This window comes from Salvelinus namaycush, chromosome 25 (assembly GCF_016432855.1).
Source record: "Salvelinus namaycush isolate Seneca chromosome 25, SaNama_1.0, whole genome shotgun sequence".
Taxonomy (NCBI): Eukaryota; Metazoa; Chordata; class Actinopteri; order Salmoniformes; family Salmonidae; genus Salvelinus; species Salvelinus namaycush.
Genome location: NC_052331.1, coordinates 3,706,634 through 3,732,423, shown reverse-complemented (window position 1 = coordinate 3,732,423; position 25,790 = coordinate 3,706,634). Strand labels below are relative to the sequence as shown.

The 25,790-nt window shown below is 41.2% G+C and overlaps 1 protein-coding gene across 1 annotated transcript; it reads right to left on the bottom strand.

Annotated features, from left to right (window-relative positions):
• Positions 1-791: 791 nt before the first annotated feature.
• Positions 792-16,813, bottom strand: LOC120020130 (MAU2 chromatid cohesion factor homolog). The gene is made up of 19 exons (XM_038963594.1): positions 16,259-16,813; positions 16,010-16,027; positions 13,833-13,898; positions 13,347-13,442; positions 8,143-8,237; positions 7,959-7,986; positions 7,486-7,641; positions 5,320-5,466; positions 5,129-5,219; positions 4,867-4,970; positions 4,689-4,766; positions 4,452-4,526; positions 4,270-4,353; positions 4,125-4,174; positions 3,943-4,020; positions 3,650-3,761; positions 3,432-3,522; positions 3,228-3,355; positions 792-2,256 (listed from the first exon to the last, which is right to left on the bottom strand). The coding sequence occupies exons 1-19, from the start codon at positions 16,751-16,753 to the stop codon at positions 2,179-2,181; spliced, it is 2,070 nt and encodes a 689-aa protein (XP_038819522.1). The 5' UTR covers positions 16,754-16,813; the 3' UTR covers positions 792-2,178.
• Positions 16,814-25,790: the final 8,977 nt, after the last annotated feature.

The window sequence follows — 25,790 nt, the reverse complement described above, 5'->3', positions numbered from 1 at the left end:
TGGACCAATGCCCAATCCATTAGGGGATGATAATATGTATTTGGACTTCTACCAACTTCTAATGTCCCTGTGGTAGCAACCATTGAATAAATCTCAAATGTCTTTAATTGATTCCGTGTGTCATTGATTCCTCAACCTTCTCAAAACACATTGGAGGAGAAGAGGTTGAGGAATGAAGGACACCGAGTCAAGGTAAGACTAGTTTCATATGGAATAAGAATTAGAATTCTGTGTACAACAACCTCAGATACAGACCGCACACCACACTGGGACAGGGCCACTGGGACTTCTATACACTTCCTTCTGTTCGCATCATTATTCATTTAGGTTTGATCAATATCTGGAGAACAAAAATCAAGACCACGGAAGGGCTGGGCTCTCCCATAATCTTCACAATATTAAACATGGAAACCTCCAAAAATGTTAAGAATGTGAACATTGGTCTGGCGACAATTTTTTAAATGTGTAATTCAAACCTTGGTCACTACACACAATTAGACCTTTGGTTTTACCATTCTCTCAGGAATGGGTATAGCGGGGAGAGAAATTTCCAATGCAGAAACGATGTTCTTAATAGTTTCTTTCAAAGTACCATTGCCTGACCTTCAGCCATTTCCACACATCACTTTCAGCCTACATTGTGGGCATAAATGTGCCCTCAAGCATAAATGTGAAAATTAGCATTTTAAGTGTTGTGTATAGCCAATTCTCATAGGATTGGGGTCAAGGTGTCTGTTACATGGGTTGAACAGAGCTGTTAGATGATCTGTTGTCTCCAATCAGGACCAACGCTCTGTAATAGCTGATTTATTTGGTCTCAAAAGAAAAGTTGAAGGTAACATTTGTATGTTGGAGTGTTCAGATTTAAAAATAAAAAAAATGTTTATGCTAAAGTGGATGCAAAATAACTATTTCCTTTAGCAATTCTATTCGAAACTTTTCTTGATAATGTGTTGAAAATAACCAACCCCTAATAATTCCATAGTATAAAATAGACTTGATAACTTAAGGCTGTCGTAGCTCGAGCATTTTGATTCACAACTGACCAAACCTAGCCTTTACATGTTTAAATCATTCATAAACATCAAAATACACAACGGGGAAAAAGTCTAAATGTTTACATGCCATATTACAAAAACATATCTGCAAAAAGAAAGAAAAGTGAAACTGATATATTGTCAAACCTGGTATATAAATAGTTAAACTTTACAAAATCTAATAAATGATTCATTTGGTAAAATAAATTGTTAAATATTTACAACACATAGGTGTCGTTGCAAAATGGTTTGTAAGGCTGCGAAAATCAAGAGTCTGCATTGTGATACACCATACAAAAAAAAAAGTGACTTTCACATAATTACACAGTGAATAAGAATTGTGGTATTCTTGAAAAACATAACACCATTTAAAAACTGTTCCATAAAATACAACTAAAAGTGTCCTTTGCCATTTCACCAACAGGTTGCTCAAATATGACTATGCAGTGCCCCCCTCCGGTTGCAATGTGTACTGTAGTAGAGTTCAGGGGGACAATACTTTTTAGACGCAAAAAAAAAGGGGGGTGCCAACACTGTTGCCATTAAAAATTGGAGTAAAAACAACATTAAAATATTCACCCAATCCAATGCCTTTATTGCCCACTAGGACTGTTGTTGTGTAGGGCCTAACCATTATTTTAAGTTCTCTCACATGTGCTCCAGTGACTGTCTTCTCACTGGTTTATTGTTCTGCTTTGAGCGTGGGCTACAGGCAGTGTCTTTTCTCTCTGTGTGTAAAAACCTACGGAACCCTTGTTGTCCGCAATTCAAAGTCAACCATACACACCACCAGCTAGACCAAAAAGCTAGCTTTGACTGCCATGTGGATATCAGTAAAAACTTGAGAAAAAAAAGATTAGATGTGAGGTTTCAACTCTATAAGGTACTCTACTTTCATTAAGTGTCCAGTGGCAGTCTGAGGTTCTCTCTCTCTGTAGTATTCCATTTCAGCATTAGTTGGCGCTTCTCGTTGGCATGGTAACAACAATGTTCAAACAGACCGGCATCCAGGCTGTATGCAGATCAGCAGCATACGAGTCTCCCTCTTCTTTTCTTTCCCTTCACTGCTCTATCCTCCTACTTGTCCCTTCCTCTCTCATCCTGTCCCTTCATCTCTCATCCTTTCATGGCGTGGTGGTGCTCAGAGCAGGCTGGCCAGGCTGGTAGTGGGTCCGTTCTGTGCCTGGAACTGGCCCACTGGAGGTGGTCCATCCGTCCACTGCAACAACACTCAGTCCATCAGCTCACTGTCTCACATTAATTCCTTTAGCTGTGCATGTACGTTACTGGTCAAAAGTTTTAGAACGCCTACTCATTTAAGGGTTTTTATTTTGACTATGTTCTACATTGTAGAATAATAGTGAAGACATCAAAACTATGAAATCACGTAGTAACCACAAAAGTGTTAAATCAAAATAGAGTTTATATTTGAGATTCTTCAAAGTAGCCACCCTTTGCCTTGACAGCTTTGCACACTCTTGGCATTCTCTCAACCAGCTTCATGAGGTAGTCACCTGGAATGCATTTCAATTAACAGGTGTGCCTTGTTAAATGTTAATTTGTGGAATTTCTTTCATTCTTAATGCGTTTGAGCCAATCAGTTGTGTTGTGACTAGGTAGGGGTAGTATACAGAAGACAGCCCTATTTGGTGAAATACCAAGTCCATATTATGGCAAGAACAGCTCAAATAAGAAAAGAGAAACAGTCCATAATTACTTTAAGACATGAAGGTCAGTCAATACGGAACATTTCAAGAACTTTTAAAGTATCTTCAAGTGCAGCTGCAAAAACCGTCAAGCGCTATCTGACTGTCATCAAGGCAAAGGGTGGCTATTTGAAGAATCTTAAATATAAAATACATTTTGATTTGTTTAACACTTATTTGGTTACTACATGATTCCATGTGTTATTTCATAGTTTTGATGTCTTCACTATTATTCTACAATGTAGAAAATAGTACAAATAAAGAAAAACCCTTGAATGAGTAGGTGTTCTAAAACTGTTGACCGGTAGTGTATATGTTGGACATTGTGGGTGGATAAATATTCACCATGGTGCAGTACAAAAATATTGATGTATGATGACTAACTGATATCGATTGATGAGTTCTTATCCTAATGAAGTTATGTTTTAGAAGGCTGTGCATTAATTATATACACATATTGATAGCTTGATTGATGGATCCTTACACTGATGAGGTTGTGCTCAGGGAGACTGCAGGCAGCAATGTGGTCCTGCAGGAGCTGCTGGGAGAAGTTCTGGTGCATCTGAGCCGCCTCGTGGGCATCTATCGTGTTCCCACACGCCTTGTTCAGATCTACAGGGAGGAAAACACACATTCCCAGTCAGTACCACACACACACAGACAGACAGACAGACAGACGTCGTCTTACCCTTAAGCAGAGCTGAGGACCAGAGCTGGACTGACATGTCAGGGATCTTGCTGGCCAACTGCATAGCTGGAACAACCATGTTGTTGCTCTCCTGGAGGAAACAAAGCACCAAATGCATGGTTCAGATTGAATCACACCTCCTAGCATTGCTCTGAGGCATTATGTGGTTTGGGAAACACTGCTATAAAACCCCGGAGTGCCCTGAGATGTGATCTCACCCGGTGGTTCCCCAGCACGTAGAAGATATGGCCCAGTAGGACCAGAGAGCATGCGGTCAGACGATTCAGGTCTTCAGCATTGGACATCTTCAGAGTCTCCCTCAGGAACCGCCTAACGGGACACAGTCGTACACACATTTCTTTGTTTAGGCTTCACAGTTGTGCTCTTAGGCTTTCTTTCCAACTGAGCAGGTATTCAAAGTGTGTGTGTTGAAGATATTATTTGTATGTCATGTATTGGAAACATAAACAAATTGTTGCTACAATGTCTGGTAAGTCATAGGTGAACTTACTTGGCCTCATTGTATCGTCCCTGGAAGAAGGAGAGGAGTCCACGGATGTAGAAGGCTGCTGCTCGCAGACAATGAGAGCTGGAACGGGAGGGGCAAAGGAGTCCATTTAGACTCAAACATCGCAAGATTGCACTTGGAGCTGCCAAAATACATAGACAAACATATACAACACATTCTCTTACCTGACAGGGAAGTTGTGATCTGGGTTTATCCTCTCCAACAGGCTATAAAGCTGTTATAACAAAAAAAGGGACGTTAGACCCAAGTCAAGAAGTGCCATTCATCACAACAACCCTGCGATTCTGAATACAGCCGATGCCCTCTGACCTCCTGGTGCCTGTTGCCTTCCCTGATGTAGACGCTGGCCAAGTTGGTCACGATGAAGGCCCACAGTTCCTGGTGCGTCGTCAGCTGGAAGAGTGAAACACGTATTTCAGTAAACACAACAAGAACTATAAAATGAAGAGGTCACTCAAATTTTGCCAATAGGTATCTTAAGACACACTCACATCACTCACGCGCAGGGCAGCAGTGAACTGCGCCTCTGCGTTATCCATGCAGTTCACGGAGATGCAGTACAGACCCTGGAACAGACCACAAGCGCGATAAGGGATGTGATTGGAACAACATAGAAAATCAGGACAAAATGACTGCCTGTCCATTTCATTTATAACGTATAGATATAAGAAATCACATTAAAAGTCTTGAAAAATCTGGAGAAAAAAATTACAATCACTTATACTCACTAGCAGGGTGTGTAGCTGGGATGCGTGGTTGGTGAACAACCTCGGGGACTGAGCGCACAGCTGACACACCTGAGAGATCTGAGAATAGGGGAAGATGGAAAAATCAAGCAGGTCATGTGCGCTTCAGTCCAACTATCTGTATACACGAATGAATGTGCATGTTAAGCTAGTTCCATACCTCCTGCAGTGCCGTGGCCTTGTGACCAGTGACGAGTCGACACATAATGATATGCTCCAGTAGGATGACTTGGAATGTGGAGAGGATGGGGCTGGAGTCCAGCACTAGATAACAACAATACAACAACAAACACATGAATACTACTACTGCTGCTGAAGAAGAAAAAAGCACTGGGAGCTGTTGAGGGTATGGTTGAGGATCACAGAGATCCTATTAAATTACCTCTATATGTAATTCTCTGGTGAGGATTCCATTGACTTACTTTTGAGCTTTTCCAGCTGCATGAGTGCTTTGTCTGTGTATTTCTGGGCCTTCTCCAGGTAGCCTGCTTGCATGGAGTGCATGACCGTCACCTGTGAAAAAAAAAAAAAGTTAAATCCCTTTTTTAACCTATGTAGTGACAGCAATATGACCCATAGAGGTCAAAGGTCATGCGCCGTGTCTGTATCCCACCAGGTAGACGAGGACACACATGTGCTCCTTGGGCAGCCAGTGGAACAGGTCGGCAGGGTTGCTGGGTAGGATCTCATCGTCGTGGAGTGTAGAGATGGTCTGGATGCACTGCTGCAGCTGCTTCAGACACGGCTTCACACTCTTCACCTATCAGCCCAAATGAAATGCATTCATCACATCAGTTATGTACTTTTACAAGTGGGGCTACGTATGAAATAATGCCTGAGCGTTGCATGACTTAATCTCTGCGTGCTTATTGCTCCTGGTTCCTGTCGTGTTGATTAAGTCCCATTTCAAACAGGTTTCAATAACAGGCCCTTATATTTTGTGACCAGTGACCACACTCAAATACAGAACGCAGGCCTTCGCGATGATTACTCAGGCCATACCCTGCCTGTTAAGTGTATATAGCTACTGTATCTAGAGAGTGTGAATTCCTGTCATATATATCACACATACACACAGTTGAAGTCGGAAGTTTACATACACTTAGGTTGGAGTCATTAAAACTCGTTTTTCAACCACTCCACACATTTCTTGATAACCAACTATGGTTTTGGCAAGTTGGTTAGGACATCTACTTTGTGCATGACAAGTAATTTTTCCAACAATTGTTTACAGACAGATTATTTCACTTATAATTCACTGTATCACAATTCCGGTGGGTCAGAAGTTTCCATACACTAAGTTGAATGTGCCTTTAAACAGCTTGGAAAATTTCTAAATTTTTTGTCATGGCTTTAGAAGCTTCTGATTGGCTAATTGACATCATTTGAGTCAATTGGAGGTGTACCTGTGGATGTATTTCAAGGCCTACCTTCAAACTCAGTGCCTCTTTGCTTGACATCATTGGAAAAATCTAAAGAAATCAGCCATTTTTTTTTTGTAGACCTTCACAAGTCTGGTTCATCATTGGGAGCAATTTCCAAACGCCTGAAGGTATCTGTACAAACAAATGTACGCAAGTATAAACACCATGGGACAACGTAGCCGTCATACCGCTCAGGAAGGAGACACGTTCTGTCTCCTAGAGATGAACGTACTTTGGTGCGAAAAGTGCAATCAATCCCAGAACAGCAGCAAAGGACATTGTGAAGATGCTGGAGGAAACAGGTACAAAAGTATCTATATCCACAGTTAAACAAGTCCTATATCGACATAACCTGAAAGGCCGCTCAGCAAGGAAGAAGCCAATGCTCCAAAACCAACATAAAAAAGCCAGACTACGGCTTGCAACTGCACATGGGGACAAACCTCATACTTTTTGGAGAAATGTCCTCTGGTCTGATGAAACAAAAATAGAACTGTTTGGCCATAATGACCATCGTTATGTTTGGAGGAAAAAGGGGGAAGCTTGCAAGCCGAAGAACACCATCCCAACCGTGAAGCACGGGGGTGGCAGCATCATGTTGTGGGGGTGCTTTGCTGCAGGAGGGACTGGTGCACTTCACTAAATAGATGGCATCATGAGGAAAGAAAAGTATGTGGATATATTGAAGCAGCATCTCAAGACATCAGTCAGGAAGTTAAACCTTGGTCGCAAATGGGTCTTCCAAATGGACAATGACCCCAAGCATACTTCCAAAGTTGTGGCAAAATGGCTTATGGACAACAAAGTCAAAGTATTGGAGTGGACATCACAAAGCCCTAATCTCAATCCTACAAAAATGTTGTGGGCAGAACTGAAAAAGCGTGTGAGCAAGAAGGCCTACAAACCTGACTCAGTTACACCAGCTCTGTCAGAAGGAATGGGCCAAAATTCACCCAACTTATTGTGGGAAGCTTGTGGAAGGCTACCCGAAACATTTGACCCAAATTCAACAATTTAAAAAAGCAATGCTACCAAATACTAATTGAGTGTATGTAAACTTCTGACCCACTGGGAATGTGATGAAAGAAATAAAAGCTGAAATAAATCACTCTACAATTATTCTGACAATTCACATTCTGAAAATAAAGTGGTGATCCTAACTGACCTAAGACAGCAAATTTTTACCAGGATTAAATGTCAGGAATTGTGAAAAACTGAGTGTAAATGTATTTGGCTAAAGTATGTAAACGTCTGACTTCAACTATATATATATATATATATATATATATATATATATGTCTATCCTGGTATGTGTAAATGTTCTTGGCGAATAAAAGGCGATATTGATTCTGTACCTGTCCAGCATCCAGGTAGTGTGTGACCTGTAGCACCAGGAAGAACACCCTGAGGGACTCCTTCTGGATGGGGTTTCCCTGCCAGTTCTCCACGATGGTCCCACACAGAGTCAGCAGGGGGTGCACCTCCCCAAGCTTCCTCTCCATCAGCAGCAGCTTTAGACAAACACACAGGGTGACATTTCACTTTTCTTAAAAAAAAAAAAAAAAGGGAACATTGTGTTATTTAACACTGTTAATCTTAGGAATTTGTGGATTGGGGTGGATTATCCCTTTAATTAAACAGCACAACATAACATTTGTTTTGTTTATTAGGTGGGCATCGAGACTTTCATTAAAACAGTTCAGGAAGCAATGGTCCAAGTGCCTCCAGCAGAATTTAATATTGAATTTGTCATAAAAATGATCATTACTTCATTTGAATTCATCATCATGAGAGAATCTTGAGATGATCAGTATGTTTCTCAACTTACCATTCCTTTACTCAATAGAAAGAGGGCTCTGTGTGGGAGGATAGAAAACAAGGTTCAGTAACATCGTATAACCAGACTACAACACTAGTCATCATCAGAGCAGTAAAACAACACCTTGACAAATGTACGGACATGACGAGAACTGCTCAAATGGTTCAACTTGTGTTGTACCATGATACACTACCTGGTGTACTCGGAGCCCACTACCCGGGCATACTCTGCCCCGACCCCCAGGAGGTCACAGGCTGACACTAGATCCTTCTCCAGCGTGTGCAGTTGCTGAGGGGAAGAAAAACGGGACCATTGAGCAAAGTAACTAATGAGCCATATATAAAAGTACAGTTCCTTTCAGAAAGTATTCACACCCCTTTACATGTTCCACATTTTGTTGTGTTACAGCATGAATTTAAAATGTTTTAAAATTTAGATTGTGTCACTGGATTCAACCCATTTGTTAATGGCAAGCCTAAACATGTTCAGGAGTCAATTTGCTAAACAAGTCACATGGAATCACTGTGTACAATAATGTTTGACATTATTTTTTCAATGACTACCTCATCTCTGTACCCTGCACATACAATTATCTGTATGGTACCTAAGTTGAGCAGTGAATTTCAAAAAGATTCAACCAAAGACCAAGGAGGTTTTCCAATGCCGTGCAAAGAAGGGAACCCATTGGTAGAAATATTAGACATTGAATATCCCTTTGAGCATGGTGAAGTTATTAATTCCACTTTGGATGGTGTGTCAATACACCCAGTCACTATAAAAATACAGGTGTGCTTCCTAACGCAGTTGCCAGAGAGGAAGAAAACCGCTCAGGGACTTCACTATGAGTGATTTTGGTGATTTTAACACAGTTAGAGTTTAATGGTTGTGATAGGTGAAAACTGAGGATGGATCAACAACATTGTAGTTACTCCACAATACTAAATGACAGAAGAAAAAAAATCCAAAACATGCATCCTGTTTGCAATAAGGCACTAAAGTATACTGAAATAAAATATTAAAAAACTATTTTACTGACTTACAGTTCATATAAAGAAATCAGTCAATTAAAATAAATAAATTAGGCCATAATCTATGGATTTCACTTGACTTGGCCGACCAACTAGGGAATCAGGCCCAGCCAATCAGAATGAGTTTCTCACAAAAGGGCTTTATTACAGACAGAAATACTCCTAAGTTTCATCAGCTGTCCGGGCGGCTGGTCTCAGATGATCCCAGAGTTGCAGAAGCTGGATGTTGAGGTCCTGGGCTGGCGTGGTTACACGTGGTCTGCTGTTGTGAGGCCTGTTGGACGTACTTCCAAATTCTAAAACGACGGAGGCGGCTTATGGTAGAGAATTGAAAATGTAATTCTCTGGCAGCAGCTCTGGTGGACATTCCTGCAGTCAGCATGCCAATTGCGCGCTCTCTCAAAACTTCAGACATCTGTGGCATTGTGTTGTGTGATTAAACTGCACATTTTAGAGTGGCCTTTTATTGTCCCCAGCACAAGGTGCACCTGTGTAATGATCATGCTGTTTAATCAGCTTCTTGATGTGCCACACCTGTCAGGTGGATGGATGCACTATGTAAAACCTTAAATTGTATGAGGCCAAGGCGAGCACAAGATGTAGTGGAGCACACTATCAATAGCTTCATCCCACCACTCCTGTGTAAATTCAACACCCATTTCCCGTACCCAAGCAGATTTAGTTGTTGGTGGTGTTTGTGTCCAATGACATAATACACAGATACATCTGAGAAATGACTGCTCTCTGTCGAGGTAATAGAGTCAATAAACCATCCCAGGGTTGGCAAGGGGGTAGAGCAAGGAAGCTAGAAAATTGCGAATAGCCAATGCCTAATTTGATGGTAACGGAAAAAGTAAGATGGTGGCATAGAGTATTTAGAGGCCAGGTTAGGAAAACTAGAAAAATGTAATTTACATATAAAAGTCTTGGAAGGACTTAATAATGCTTTCTCTCACTGGTATTATCTATTAGGGAAGCGGAGAATAAGTGACTCTTATCAATAAGGCCCATAGTAGATGCAGAGGAGAATTTAAAATGCTGTCGAAACTGGTACCAAATCTTAAGTGTGGAAAGCACTACACGATTGCCAGTATAGCGAGAGGGGGATGCTGGGAGAGAAGAGCGGAGTAAAGCAGGAAGAGAAGCAGAAATACAAGAATGTGCCTCTAGGTGGCACCATGGGGTATGTGGAGCTTGTAACCAGAATGGCAAATTACTGAAAGTTGGCTGCCCAGTAATAGTGTAAAAAAGTTGGGTAGTGCCAGCCCTCCACTAAACTTGCATCTCTGAAGTAAAGATCTAACTCTGGGTACCTTTCCTCCCCAGATAAATGTGGAAACCGCCTGATTGACTTAAAAAAAATTTTTTTTTTTTTTTTTTTAAATTCTTTATATAACAACAAATGGGACAGATTGAAATAGATAAAAGGAATTTGGGTAAACTGTTCATTTTTACAGCATCAACCCTTCCTATAAGTGATAGTGGTAAGCTACCCCGTCTCTGAAAATCAGCTTTCATTTGCGTAAGCAGGGGAGCAAAGTTTGCAGAAAAAAGGGAATGAAATGAACAAGTTACATTCACTCCAAGGTATGAGACCAGAGAGCTTAAACTGAAAAGACAAGTCTGTCTGCTGGAGCGCTGTAGAATTGATCCAAATTTTTTAACAGCAAATAGGTACTCCAATTCAATACTGTTGAATGCCTTTTCTGTGTCTAGGGAGTTTACTACCTCAGGGGAGTTTGGAGATTTGTTTAACATAAATAATGTTAAACAGCATCCAAATATTAAATTAATATTTCTCCTTTATAAGGCTGTTTTTTCCTGTGATAAGAGTCCTGGTAAGACTACTTACTTCCAGACCCCTCTATCCTTTTGCCAGCACCTTTACATCCACATTAAGGAGGTTTAGGTGCCTAAATGAAGAACAGGAAGTGGGGTCTTTCCCTTTAAGGGGAAGCGCTATTGAAGCCTGTGTTAGGGTAGGTGGCAGTGAGCCACGTTAAAGTGATTCATTATACATAGACAAAAGTAAAAGGGGCTAACTTGGTATAGAATTTCTTAAAGAACTCAGTTGGAAAACCCATCAGGCTCTGGAGCCTTACTGCTCTGCATCGACTTGATAGACTAACTTTAAGGCTGAGAGGAGAATCAAGGTCATCTCCAGTTCAGCCAGAAATGTTGTCATATTGGCAGTATCTGATGGAAATGTAGACATATACAGGCCAGGGAGGAATAAACATTTGAAGGTGTTATTGATCCCCGTACTGTCAGAAATCAAGCTATGAGAGGAATCTTTAAATTTGGGGAATCAGACGGGTAGAAGCGCAGCGTTTTAAATTGGTGTGCGAGCAGATGACTTGCCCTGTCGCCATGCTCATCGTAGGTACCACGTGAACGCAATAGTAACCGTTCTGCCTCTGTGGTGGACAAGAGATTGAATTCAGATTGTAAGTTCAACCGTTGCTTATACAGCTCTGGAGAAGGCGTCAAGGCATTTTGGTGGTCTAAGTCAAGGATGGCTCTAGAGTTCTTCTAGTTTAGCTTCCTGAGTTTAGTTTAAATGAGCAAAATAAGAAAGGCCTTAAGTGATTCCCATAAAAGAGAATGAGAGGTTGAGCTTGTATGATTTGAAAAAATAAAATGATCAACAGAGGTGGTGATAACATTACAGAAGTCTGCATCAGACAGGAGAAGATAATTGAATCTCCAGAGAGAGGTACGAGTTTGTCCTGATGTTGAAAGGCTAAAGGTCCATGGTCAGAAATTACAATGGGTAAATATTCAGAAGAGGTGACATTTGGAAGTAACTTACGATCAATAAAGAAATACTCAATGGGAGAAAAATAATGGTGTCTGAAATAACATTAGTAGTAGAGAAATATATGATTTTACTAACCAAAATTGCAACCCCTCCGGCTATGGAGTTAAAGTCTGAGTGGAAAACCTGACTGAACCTGGAGTTTTGTAGCCTCGAGTGATCTTTAACGCGTAAATGGGTCTCTTGTAAAAATATCACCTTTGCTTTTAGCTTTTCCCAAATGGGAGAAGACCCTTGACAAGATTATGCATCGTCTTAGTATTCCAAGATAAAAACTTTATAGGATTAGGCCTACCTATTCCAATATTACTATTATTAGCGTTGTTAGCCATCTAAAATATTGAAAGGAAAAATGTGTGAACAGACCAAGCATTTGCAAAGATAAGAGAAAACTGACGAAAAAATCAATTTAAAAAACGACCAAAGGTCACTCCCCTTGACTTCCCCTCCTATCCAAACCCAATGTCTCCTTTCCCCAGCGAATGGAGATAGCAGGTTAACATTTGTGCAGCGTCGGTGTATACATTTGAAAATGTGTTCACAGAAGAGTGAAGTAGGTCAACAGAAAACCCCATAACCGTAAAACAGAACTTTCCTGACTCATGGAGTCTTCAATCAGTGCAACAGATACGTGTCTTAAGGATGGCCACATGCTAAACCGGAAGCCTTGTGCACAAAATTTGAGAGAAATAAGCTTTTTGTGCATATGGAAAATTTCAGGGATCTTTTATTTCAGCTCATGAAACCAACACTTTATATGTTGCATTTGTTTGGTATAAAACTGTAGAGAGAAAAAAAAATGTGGCATAGAAATTAACTTCATGTCCTGAATACAAAGCGTTATGTTTGAGGCAAATCCAATACGACATCACTGACTACAACTTCAGATTTTCAAGCACGGTGGTGGCTGCATTATGTTATGGGTATGCTTGTCATCGGCAAGGACTAGCGAGTGTTTTGGGATAAAAATAAACAGGCAAAAAATAAATAAATAAATAAACAGGCAAAATCCTAGAGGAAAATCTGGTTCAGTCAGCTTTCCAGCAGACACTGAGACAAATTCACCTTTCAGCAGGTCAATAACCTAAAACACAAGGAGTTGCTTACTAAGACAACATTGAATGTTCCTGAGTGACCTAGTTAAATCTACTTGAAAATCTATGGCAAGACTTGAAAATGGCTGTCAAGCAAAGATCAAAAAACAACTTGACAGAGCTATATTTTGCAAATATTATACAATCCAGGTGTCCAAAGCTCTTAAAGACTTACCCAGAAAGACTCACAGCTGTAACAGCTGCCAAAGGTGGTTCTAACATGAGACCTGTATTTAATTTTCTATAAATCAGCAAACATTTAAAACTTTTTTTTTTTTTTTTTTTTACTTTGTCATTATGGGGAAGTGTGTGTACATGTGCGATATTGTTTTAATCCATTTTGAATTCAGGCTGTAACAACAAAATGTGGAATAAGTCAAGGGGTGTGAATAATTTCTGAAGGCACTAAATAGAGGTTATTTCAAAAGTTACAGATTTAGTTGTTAGGTTGACGTACCGCCAGTTGGAAGAGCAATCTGCAGTGCCAGTAGGGAGTTTGCTGGGAGATCTGGATGGCCTTCCGCAGCAAGGGCTTTGCAGAGTCAACCAGATTCTAAAAAAAGACCAGAGATAAAATAACTTTTACTACAATACAAAAACCTACAATCAGAAGTGTTTTCTGAACAAACTGCCATATGCTACTTTATCTTAGTTTCAGAGTTCACTTACATGCAAAAGCAGCTCAATGAGGGAAAAGACAATGCAAGGATTACTGATCAAGCATATTTTGTGATGACATAACAGCCAAAAAGTAAAATGAATGAGTATGACATTTTGACACGAGTATGACATTGTCTTGAAAAAAGGTTGAATGACTACAGAAAGGAGAACAAACCAAATTGCAAATACAAACATGTGAACAGAACTGTTGAAATGCAGGAAATGGCCTAGTGCAAGGTGAAGGAAGGCCACAGGGTGCCAAGGATAGCAACACTTCACTTACCTGTTGGCAATAGAGCTCTGACAGAAGACTTGCAGCCTCAAATTTGACATCTTCAAACTGAGGGATCTGGTATTATTTGTAAAGGAAAAAAACGTTTCTCTGCAATCTACACAACAACATTACGATCAATGAAGATTAAAGACATAAATAATTGAAAGCATGGTCAACACTTCTCCCGTTAGATCAGTGGTTAGCAAACCTCCCCTGGAGACCCTTCTTTAAATTTGTATTGGCGGATTGCAACCGAGAGGTGCATACACCGCAACCTACTGTATTGGATTATGAGGCCAGTTTACATTTTTCTTACTTAGCCCTGTGTTTCCACCTACTCTTCTGGAGTGTGTTCATGCATTCAACTTTGTGAAGGGAAAAATTGCTTAAAGGACGGGACACTATCGTTTAACACACCATGTAACTCTTCTGCAGTAAAATCTTGTTCACCCAAGTATACTTCTCTGCAGTTCTCACCACATCTACTTTCTGTGATTTTACGTTCCATGTCAGCGCTACAGTTGATAACCATGGCTTTGAAAGGAAAGAAACCAGACTTTCTGAAGCACGTTATTACTATCACTCTATTGGTCTCGGCCTACTCACAGGGATCCTCTCAGGATCCCTCGCCCTGAACCCATCTTCCTCTACTACTCTCTTCACTAGCTCAGCATACGACAACTTCTGTAATACTCTGATCCTGGCAACCTCAACCTGCCCCTCTCTCACAGGACACTTCTGATCTCCAGCACAATGGCTACCCCTACAGTTAACACACACCTTTTCCCACTGATACTACACATTCCGTTGTCTCATGCACAGACTGCACACTTCTCACATCAGTGTCTTCTGTTTCACCACATTCCCCACGGAGTCTGCGTCGCACTACACGGCGGGTATCAGACGCCGGGAATCTTCAATTTCAGTTGATCCTTCTTAACACTACCCCAGGTATCAATCCTTTTAAAACGCTCCACTCCGTGCTCCAGAGAGCAAAGCAAGTCACGGTTGTCCCTAGGCGCGTGGTGAAAAGCGCCCGTTCCCTCTGGACAGAATAAAAAAATAAAAAATATATATTTAAACAGCGCAAGTCCACCTCGAGTTCCTTTCACTGACTCAGTCCCCAAACTCCTTTCCACCCAACCTGACACCACATATGTAAATCAGCCAGAAGGCAAGGATCTCTCCAACAATCTCACTCCCACTGGGCCAGAATCATCCTTGTCATCCTTTTCTTTCTTCACAGACATCAACCTCCAACCCTTGCAGCTCCAAATCCTCCATTATTATTTTTTTTAAACATTACCCTCACTCTCTTCAACTCCTTTAAACTCCATGTCACTCATCAGTTTCACTTTCTGAGCTACTAAAGTATGGTTTCCATTTTTGTACACCCATTTGTCCTTGTTCCCTTGACCCTGCCCCCATCTTCCTCTTGTCAGTGCCACCTTCTGAACTACTGTAGCATGATTTCACATTTCTGTACTTCTCCCTCTCAACCGCCTCTCTTGTACCAGGTTTTTCCCCCTTTGTTTATTCAACTTTTCCAAAATACGGTTTTTCATTTTTGTACTTGACGCCCATCAACCTCCCTTCCTTGTCCTCCATATTCGAAACCCCGGGCTTCGAACTACCAAAAAGTCCCTTGTTTCTCAGCCTTGTCTTTTCAAGAACTCAGTGCGGAAGTGGTGGCAGCATTTAACGCAACATGAACCATGAAAGTACGGCGTAACACCATTTCCCCATCCCTAGCAAACACAGCCGATTAAACTATTTGCATTCTAAACTGAAAATCATGATTAGTTGATTATTGAAGTCAGCTGTGTTAGCTGGGGAAAAGTGTGACATAAGTCAGGCCCCCCAGGACTGGAGTTGCACATCCCTGAGATAATAAGCATCGTTGTGTAAATACTGACTAAGTGGCTCGCAACAACAACCATATAAACAGTCTATCCCCTCCTCGGGGAACCCCAGATGTTTCACTATTTTGTTGTAGCCCTGAACTAGCTCACCTGATTCACTTTTTCAAGGGTTTGATTATTAATTAACAAGTTGAATCCGCTGTTCTAGTTCGGGAATAGATCAAATAAATGGAACGGCTGGGGCGTCCCCCGAGGAGACGTTTGAGAACTACTGAGTTAGATGCATACTCTCACACACGAAACCATTATAATGCAAAAGGATACTTGTTGTGATATGAACCACTGTGGAAGAAAACAGAGTGCGAAAGTTAGTTTCAATTATCCGTTTTGTACATGGAATGTTGATGTCCTAACAATTAATGTAAGCTGTCACGCGATAATGTAATATTCTCACTGATGAAATCAACAACGTTGGTTCACTTTTCTGATCTGCAACACACAGACCTCTTTGCCATAACTGCGGCCTTACTCTCCCCTCCACAATATCCACGAAGTTTCCTAGGGAATGCTCACCGCTTTCTCCAAGTGGCTCCGGGCGAGTTCGGTGTTCTTGGTGTGGTGGTAGAGTACCGAGCCCAGTTGGAGATGAGTTCGGGCTTCGACCCTCTGCGGCGGTTTAAACTGAAACACCGCCTGCAGACAGTGGACGCAGAGACGGATCTTGGGGGGACTTGACGTGCGAAAATGTTCCGCAAAGCCGAGCAGAGCCAGATACCAAGATTCCGGAGCATCTCCGCTTGTCGCCATTTTGCTAACAAAAGCAACAGTCGCTATCACACGACTGCCGCTGTTCAGCGATAGTTTGGTCCAGGGCACTGAACTAGGATCGGTTATGCTCTCTGACTTCTGAATGTTGTGGTTAAATTGGGTAAACTGACATTGACAAAGATTATGGATATACTGACAAGATGCATTTCTCTCCGCCCTAACAGTGGGGGGGTCGTTATCCACAAAGCGGGCTGTCCAGCTTATAATTTCTTTGACTTTGGATTGGTGGATACATCTCATTATTGTAATACCTTTTTAAATATTCGGTAAGGGTTGACGTCAACCGCCTGTATTCAATGGAGAGAGACGCTATGCTACTAGCCTCATGACATGAATATGCATAACTATCTCGAGACAACTCCGATAGTGTTTTTTCTAAAATGTTCCTGGAAGTCACGTGTCCTACAGCAGTACTCTCGTAACAAATTAAGTATTAAACTTATATTCGATCAAATAAAACTCATGTAGCAAATAAGCCGTTTCTTTTTTTGTTGACCCAACTTCGACACTCAATGACGTCATACAAAACGTATTGCTTGATGCGCTAAACAACAAAAAAACAGCAAAAACACCACCTGCTGGAGGGAGAGATTATCCGCGGAGTTGGGCCTATATGAGCACAGGGTGACCGGACGGGTTACCAGGTGATTATGGGGTCAAATGGATCCAAGGGGCCAGCCCTCGACGTAGCTGAGAGGGCGGTGAAAAATATAAACTTTTATGCAAATCACCAGCGGCGACCGCTGGGCGATGACCAATCATATTGAGTGGTTTCCATGACGAACTGACGCTATGCGACCCAAGGCTGGAGACTTTCTTCAGCAAAGATGGCTGACAAAAATACTAGGATGGAAACTATGTAAGTGATTATAACGTCATAACGAATCATGCAAACAAGCTACATTTGAGAGGAATATGTTAGTTAATATAGAGACAAACGATTATGCATATTTTCTTGTCAAAGTTAATTTACGAAAATCGCGATTTAGCAAACTAGATGAAGTAACATAGCTAGCTAAACCATTTTCCTGCTTATTGTTCAGTGGAGGATAAAATTGCCTGTATGCCTACGGATATGTAGGTAGCTATGTATCCGATCTGTGTATGGACTCTAAAACGTTTGGTATTGTGATGAAACAGCAGGGAGCAGGTCCCGAACCCTCGACCTTCTAGCCCGAAGTCCAGCGCGCTATCGACTATGCCGCAAAAGCATGCTCACGCGGCAGAGTCGATATCCGCGCTTATAAACCCAGGGTCGTTACAGTATACATATTAGTTCAGAACCTAGCTATGAATCTCAGCTATCATAGCCAGTTGTATCAACTTCAAAACAGTTTGAATGACATTAATGAAGCCTATGGATTGAGTAGAATATAATATAACTTTGTGCCAAGGATGCAAGTCGTATATTCATGTAGTTATTACCATGCATGGGATCCCCACATTGTAGCCTGTACATTTAATATATTCACTGATCATGTAACTCTATTTTGGCAAATAAAGGTGCAGTTCAGGAATGAATGTCTGAGATTATTTTACAGTCATATCAAATACCAGGAGTATCAAATTCCAGTCTTTGAATGATTCTGTGTCTGCATGTATGTATTACAATTATACATTTCAACAGTGTTTACCAATCTTGGTCCTGGGAGATCAATGGTTACACATTGTAACTATGCAATAGACTAGAAACATGATTTAACTAGTTAAAGGCTGATTTGTTATTCGTATATATAGAATTTTTAAAAACAGTACACACTTTGTATGCATCATGTAAATACTCTAAAACCGGTTAATCTCAATATCTAATTTCCTTAATCTGCATTTCTGATAAACACAGAATAGGTGTAGTATTTAATCAAATGAGACTTAATTTAAACCAGTAGAGAACATGAAACACTTTATTGAAAGAAGTTCATTATCCAAGTGTTAAAAATACATAATGTATTACACATGCATTATGAATACAAGTTCAATCTGTACTTCAATGCACATCTGGTGTGCATTATAAAAACAGAGGAAGAAATGAGGTGGCGAGAGAGGTGTAAAAGACAGAAACACAGTGCTAACCCTAATATTATCTCAGTTCATCACAATTACATAAGTGTCTCTAGTGGTATCCTAACCAGCCTTGGGCTCCCAGTCGACCCGAAGGTCATCTTAAGCGCGGGTGAGGTGGCGATGACAGGACTGGGGGTTGGCATCCTCCCTCACATCAAAACATATCTGCAAACGAGAGACAGATGGAGAGTGATGACGGGACTGGGGGTTGGCAACTGGCTATGATAGCTGAGGTTCATAGCTCGTCTGCAGTTTAAAAAAAAATTGTAACACTCAGTGATCATAATCATCAGGAGCTGAAATGCAAAACTGACCTTGGATCATTAACACTGGGACTACTGCGTCTCTATTTCAATGTAAAGCATCTCTTTAATAATACTTCCTGTTGACCCCACCATGTGACCTCTCACCTCTGATCATGCTGTGCCCTCTATGTAGTCAGTTCAGATGCGTGAGGGGTTCACCGGCACAGCTGATATAACCTAGAGGATTTAGGGAGAAGGGGAGAGGATGAAGTGAAGGAGAGAGACTTATTGAGAGAATAAGGTAGTTAAAGAGACAGTGTTCAACAGGAATCTGTGTGTGTGACCTCACCTGGTGTCCACACTAAGTGGCTGCAGAGTACTTTATGCTGAAAAACATGTAGGAATTGAATAACTGCAGTTGACATAGCTAAGTAAATACTCTTATTGCAATGTGGGTGGCTCTTAAAAGAGCCTTTGGTTCTGCATAGTGGTGTTGCCAGGGTACAGCACCCTCTTTCAAGAAGTAGGAGGTGAAGATCTCCCACACACGGATTGCCTCTTTTGCTGCGTTGATGGACCCCACCCTTGAAACATCCTGCTGAGCAGTAGACTTCTCCTCTAGCACACGGTGGCGAGCTGCAGATCCCCTCCTGGTCCTCGTGTCCATTGTCATGAAGTTATGCAGGACACAGGTAGCCTTCACACGCCTGAATTCCTCCAGGAGGCAGTCCAAAATGGCCCCGGTCACCCAACCTTGCAGTGCCCTACACGGTAACTGTAGGCAATCGTTTTGAAGGAATCTCCAGTTACAAGGTATCTGTAGGAATATGGAAGATCATGTCATTACTAGACTTTGACATCACCAGGTCATTGTGGATTACTAAAGTATAATATCCCTTATAACAAATCATGATTTTTTTAAAATTGAACCATTATTTAACTAGGCAAGTCAGTTAAGAACAAATTCTTATTTACAATGACGGTCTACCGGGGAACAGTGGGTTAACTGCCTTGTTTAGGGGCAGAACGGCAGATTTTTCGTTCAAATATTTTTTATTGAACACACACAGGAATGGTGTATAGGTATAAAAGGCAGGTATACAATTTTTATCTAAACATAAAAGAGCAGACAGAAACAACAAGACCCAGAGTTCTGGGTACAAAACAAATATTACAAAACAAGACATACAGAACAAGGACAGGTAGAAAGAAAGAGGGTAGGTGTCACCCCCCACTTCTTCCCCCCCTTTATCCCTCCCCCACTTCTTCCCCCCCTTTATCCCTTCCCCTTATTCCCCTCCCGACTGCTCGGGTGGCGGTGCCAGCACATGCTGCCCAAAGGTGGATTAAAATATTACTATTGAGAGTGCGTTAAAAAGTACAAATTCACAGCGCCGAATGGTCCAAGTAAGAGAGGAAAGGCTGCCAGATTTGATCAAATGTTGATAATTTATTGTTCAGAATATATCTAATCCTTTCTAAGTGTACAGTGTTTGCCAATTCGCTGAGCCATAATTTGGTAGTGGGCGCTTCCTTCTTTTTCCAAAACAACAAGATTAGTTTTTTTGCCGAAATGAGACTGTAAGAGATGAGTTGTTTTTGAGGGTTGGTTAATCCGTTTAGGGAATCAGACACTCCCAGGATTATCAGAAGCGGGTCTGGGTCAATTGAAGTCTCCAGAACTTCAGAGAGGATTCTAAAAATTCCACACCAGTAACCATACAAGCTAGAGCATAGGGCAAAGCATTGGAGTAGTGTACCCTGTGCAGCCTGACATTTATCACACATAGGGGATGTATCAGGAAATATCCTATGCAGTTTGGTTTTGGAATAGTGTAATCTGTGTAATACCTTGAATTGTATGAGACGATGTCTGGAGTTAATGGAACAGGTGTGGATATACTCCAAGCTATCTTCCCAGTCTGCACCGAAATGTCAGTCCCTAGTTCTTCCTCCCATTTTGCCTTAATGGCATCTGTAGAAGGTGTGCTAACCGATTGAAAAGCATCATATAAACGAGATATCAGTTTGTCTGAGGTGGAGGATGTTTTTATGCATCCGTCAAACATGGAAGGCTTAGCGTTCCCAAATGTTGGGAGGTGTTTTCTAACATAGTCTCTGATCTGTAGGTATCTGAAAAAGTTACTTCTGGGAAGATTATAAGTTTCCCTCAGCAACTCAAAGGAAGCAAAGGTCCCTTCTATATATAAATCCCCTATGGTACTTATCCCCAACTCTCCCCATTGCTCAAAGGTGTTATCAAGGTTAGAGGGGGCAAAGGAGGGGTTCCTGGCAACAGGGAGCATGAATGACATTGGTCTAAGCTCAAAGTGGGTTTTAATTTGCTTCCAGATTCGGACTGTGCTATCTATAATAGGATTGTTACGATAAAGTGACCTCTCCAGATTGACAGGCGACAAAATCACAGCACCAATAGAGAAGGGGTGACACTCCTCCCGCTCCATACTAAGCCAGCTGGGTGACGGACGTGCGTCATCCAGCAAAAACGTAACAGCGCGGAGGTTAGCGGCCCAGTAATAAAATTTGGGAGAGACAATCCTCCTTCCATTTTGGATTTGCAGAGGTGTTTTTTACCTATCCTGTGTGTTTTATAATCCCAGATGAAAGGATTGATAATTGAGTCCAGTTGTTTATGAAAGGATTTAGGTATGAATACTGGGATGTTCTGGTATAGGTAGAGCAGTTGTGGGAGAAAGACCATTTTAATGGCATTAATTCTTCCGAGCAGAGAAATTGGGAGAGTTCTCCAAAATTGTATGTTTGTCTTGAGTTTTTGCATCAGAGAGGGGAAATTCTCTTTAAATAGTAAAGAGTATTGTTTGGTAACTACAATTCCTAGATAAGTTATCTTCAGAAAAATTTACCTAACTGGAAGATGTTCTAGCCAGGAGGTGTTTTGTAACCGTATGGGCATTAATTCACTCTTGTTCCAATTTATTCTGTATCCCGAGAAGGTACCAAACAAATTAATCACATCAAGAATAGCTGGAATACTAGCTTGGGGTTCTGTTACATAGAGGAGAATGTCATCTGCGTATAGGGAAATCTTATTTAGAGTATCTTTAGTATTATAGCCGTGTATTGCTGCATCAGATCTAATCGCCTGAGCGAGAGGTTCAATGATTAGGGCGAAGAGCATAGGCGACAGCGCACAACCCTGCCTTGTCCCTCTGTAGAGGTTAAATCGGGGCGACAATGATTGGTTAGTGAGTATTCTCGCACAGGGGTTCCTATATAAAAGCTGGATCCAATTTATGAACCCATCTCCAATATTACATTTCTGTAGGACTAGATAGGACCACTCAACTTGGTCAAAAGCCTTCTCGGCGTCAAGAGATATAACGGCAAGGTCCACGTTTGCTAACCTCTGAGAATACATAATGTTGAAGAGGCGCCTGAGATTGAAGAATGAGTTTCTGTTCGGGATAAAGCCGGTCTGGTCCGAATGGACCAATTTGCCAATTAAAGTGCTAAGCCTGTTTAGCCACGGTTTTTGCTAAAATCTTTTGGTCTGTATTAAGGAGGGATATTGGTCTGTATGACCCTACCTCTTCCGGATCTTTACCCTTCTTATGTATAACTGTAATGAATGCTTCATCCAAAGTAGATGGGAGAGCTCCATCCTCCTTGGCCTGAACCAACATTTTGTGCAGGTAGGGAGAGAGCATGTTGCTGAATGTTTTATAGAATTCACCAGGGTATCCATCTGGGCCCGGGGTCTTGCCACTCTTTAGAACGGCAGATTTTTACCTTGTCAGTTTGGGGATTTGATTCAGCAACCTTTCGGTAACTGGCTCAATGCTCTAACAACTACGCTACCTGTCGCCCCAATGATAACATTGGATTGATTGATGCATGTGCATGTATAGCAGGTGACAATAGCAGGATCATATCAAGGACAGCGTCACAAATCAATACATAAATATCACTTGAAGCTTGATGATGAGTTGATCATTTGAGTCAGCTGTGCAGTGCTAAGGCAAAAAACAGAAATATGCACCCTTTTGAGTCCCCAGGAACAGGACTGAGAACCACTGCTCTTCCTTGGGACCTCTTCATCTGCAGACAGGCTTTCACAGCTCTCTGTATCTGAGGACAGAAAACCTCACAAGAAACAGACTTCATTATACTGAAATTAGACCGCACTGAATATTATGTTACTATTATCTTAGTCCTCACTTCTAGCGACTGGAACTACACAAAAGTACCTGCCCTATCCAGAATAACCTAACGTTACTCTCTCACTTTGACAGCTGGGGCTGCTATCGTTTCACCTTCCTCCATGGCTGTTAGCTAGCTAACGTTACCTACAAATGCATTTGGAGTTTGTTTTTTTACAGTGATAAATACATCAAGATAGCTAGCTAATATAAAGTTAGGTAGCTGGTGATATTTAATTCACTTAGCTAGCTATCTTTACAGTATGTAAAGTTGGCTAGATAGCTACTGCAACTAAGTTAGTAGCTCATTTGAGTTAGCATACACTGTAGGTAACTTTGTTAGCTAATATTACATCGTTGTTTGTTTGTTTTTTACATTTTAGAAATGTATTTATTTACTTTAATAGGTTCTCTCAGCCATGTGGACGATTGCAAACAGGGCAGCAAAGTTTGTTTGTCACCAGAGCGTTTTTGAGCATATTACTATGTAACTATTTACCCATTTAATAACCAGACTTTCATACAAACTTGCTATGCTGAATTCTTGACGCACAACCGATAAGGCTGCCATCTGCTGCCAGCGCGCCCACAAGCGAGTCACAATGGGCAGCCACTCTGTCGTTTTCTGCAGTGCTCTCATTGATTAACATTGGGGTCCCAGGTGTCCGTAGTTAAAAACGTCCTTAAACGACCAGTGGCGCCCCCCTGTGGCCGATCCCGGATAAAGGGTGTTCAGGGGTTTCCCAGCGGCCAGGGACAATATCAGATTAGGGATAATACATACATGAAATGTATGCAAGAACTTCATCTCTATATAGGACACTGGTCCTGAAGAGCTTACATTGTGTACATGCTTTTGCTCCAGCCCATCACTAACACACTTGCTAATCAACTATAAAGGAAGACCTGGCACTGTTTGTTGCACATGGATTAGAATCTGCATAAATAATATTAACTTTTTATATAACTAACTATGTGTGCCCGCTTTCGTAAATTACAATATTTGTTGCATGTTTAGTTACTTGCAAAATTCATAGAAGACTCAAAGAAATTCCCACCAAAAGCCCCTCAAACGGACCATCCAAGCAAGGACTAATGTAGTAAAGCATGCATCACCTCCCACTGACTTCATTTCCCACAATCCCACTGCACTCGCCCTTGCTACGAGCAGTGTCAGTCACAGCAAATACAAACACCATGGAAGGTGCAAGTTACTAAAGTCATAGTTTGGGCCATGAAACAGAAAATGTCACAGACAGTGCCTCCAGGATCTAAAGATGTTAATGACACGAAAGTGATCAACTTTCAAGAGTTTTGTATGCAAAACGTGGACAGACTGAACATTGAAGTGACAGATACAGTTGAAGTCGGAAGTTTACATACACCTTAGCCAAATACATTTGAACTCAGTTTTTCACAATTCCTGACATTTAATCTGAGTAAAATTTCCCTGTCTTTGGTCAGTTAGGATCACCACTTTATTTTAAGAATGTGAAATGTCAGAATAATAGTTGAGAGAATGATTTACTTCAGCTTTTATTTCTTTCATCACATTCCCAGTGGGTCAGAAGTTTACATACACTCAATTAGTATTTGGTAGCATTGCCTTTAAATTGTTTAACTTTGGTCAAACGTTTCAGGTAGCCTTCCGCAAGCTTCCCACAATAAGTTGGGTGAATTTTGGCCCATTCCTCCTGACAGAGTTGGTGTTATTGAGTCAGGTTTTATTTTCCCATGACGTCAAGCATAGAGGCACTGAGTTTGAATGTAGGCCTTGAAATACATCCACAGGTACACCTCCAATTGACTCAAATTATGTCAATTAGCCTATCAGAAGCTTCTAAAGCCATGACAAAATTTTCTGGAATTTTCCAAGCTGTTTAAAGGCACAGTCAACTTAGTGTATGTACATTTCTGACCCATTGGAATTGGGATACAATGAATTGTAAGTGAAAATATCTGTCTCTGTAAACAATTGTTGGACAAATTACTTGTGTCATGCACAAAGTAGATGTCTTAACCGACTTGCCAAAACTATAGTTTGTTAACAAGAAATTTGTGGAGTGGTTTAAAAACGAGTGACTCCAACCTAAGTGTATGTAAACTTCCGACTTCAACTGTAGCTAACCCTGCTATTTGGGGATCAGAATCAGTTCTATAGCCATCATTAACCTCAAATAACCTTAGACCCTGGGGTGGAGACAGGCTGTGAACTGAATATTTTATTCGGTGGGATCCACAGGTGGTGCGAGGATATCGACAAGGTAAGAGATCAACACTTGTGTAAAAGTTTATTTGAATATCAACCAGCTAGCTAGCTAGTAGCCCAAAGGCTGGCAGATAATGATATTGAGCAGTTTCATCTTACCATCCAAAGCACATGTGTCAAACTTATTTAATCGGAGTGCTGAATGTCTGCAGGTTTTCGCTCCTCCCCTGTACTTGATTGGTAAATCAAGGTAACTAATGAGTAAATAACTCCCGTCACCTTGTTGTTTAGGCTTTAATTGAAAGGAAAAAACAAAAACCTGCAGGCACTATTGCTGTGTTCAAAACAACTGGGATCTCAGAAAAATACGAGGTCAAATTATGACGTCAGAGTTCTAGAAAGAAGCCAGAGTTGGATGACCATTCAAATCGATTTTTCCCCCCCCCCAGTCGGAGCTTGTTTTGTCAGAGTTCTCAGTGTTTGTTTTGAATGTGCTGAAGTCAGCGATTTCCGAGTTCCCAGTTGATTGGAACACGGCATATGCCCTCCATGGAATGAGTTTGACCCTTGAGCCAAAGGAA

Bases quoted from the DNA above. Each gene is read 5' to 3' on its own strand.
- LOC120020130 (XM_038963594.1), bottom strand. From the start codon at position 16,753: ATGAGATGTATCCACCAATCCAAAGTCAAAGAAATTATAAGCTGGACA. The intron at 4,971-5,128 runs GTAAGTCAATGG...GTTGTTATCTAG, and splicing joins GCAGCTGGAAAAGCTCAAAA to TGCTGGACTCCAGCCCCATC. The intron at 4,021-4,124 runs GTAAGAGAATGT...CTCCCGTTCCAG, and splicing joins GATCACAACTTCCCTGTCAG to CTCTCATTGTCTGCGAGCAG.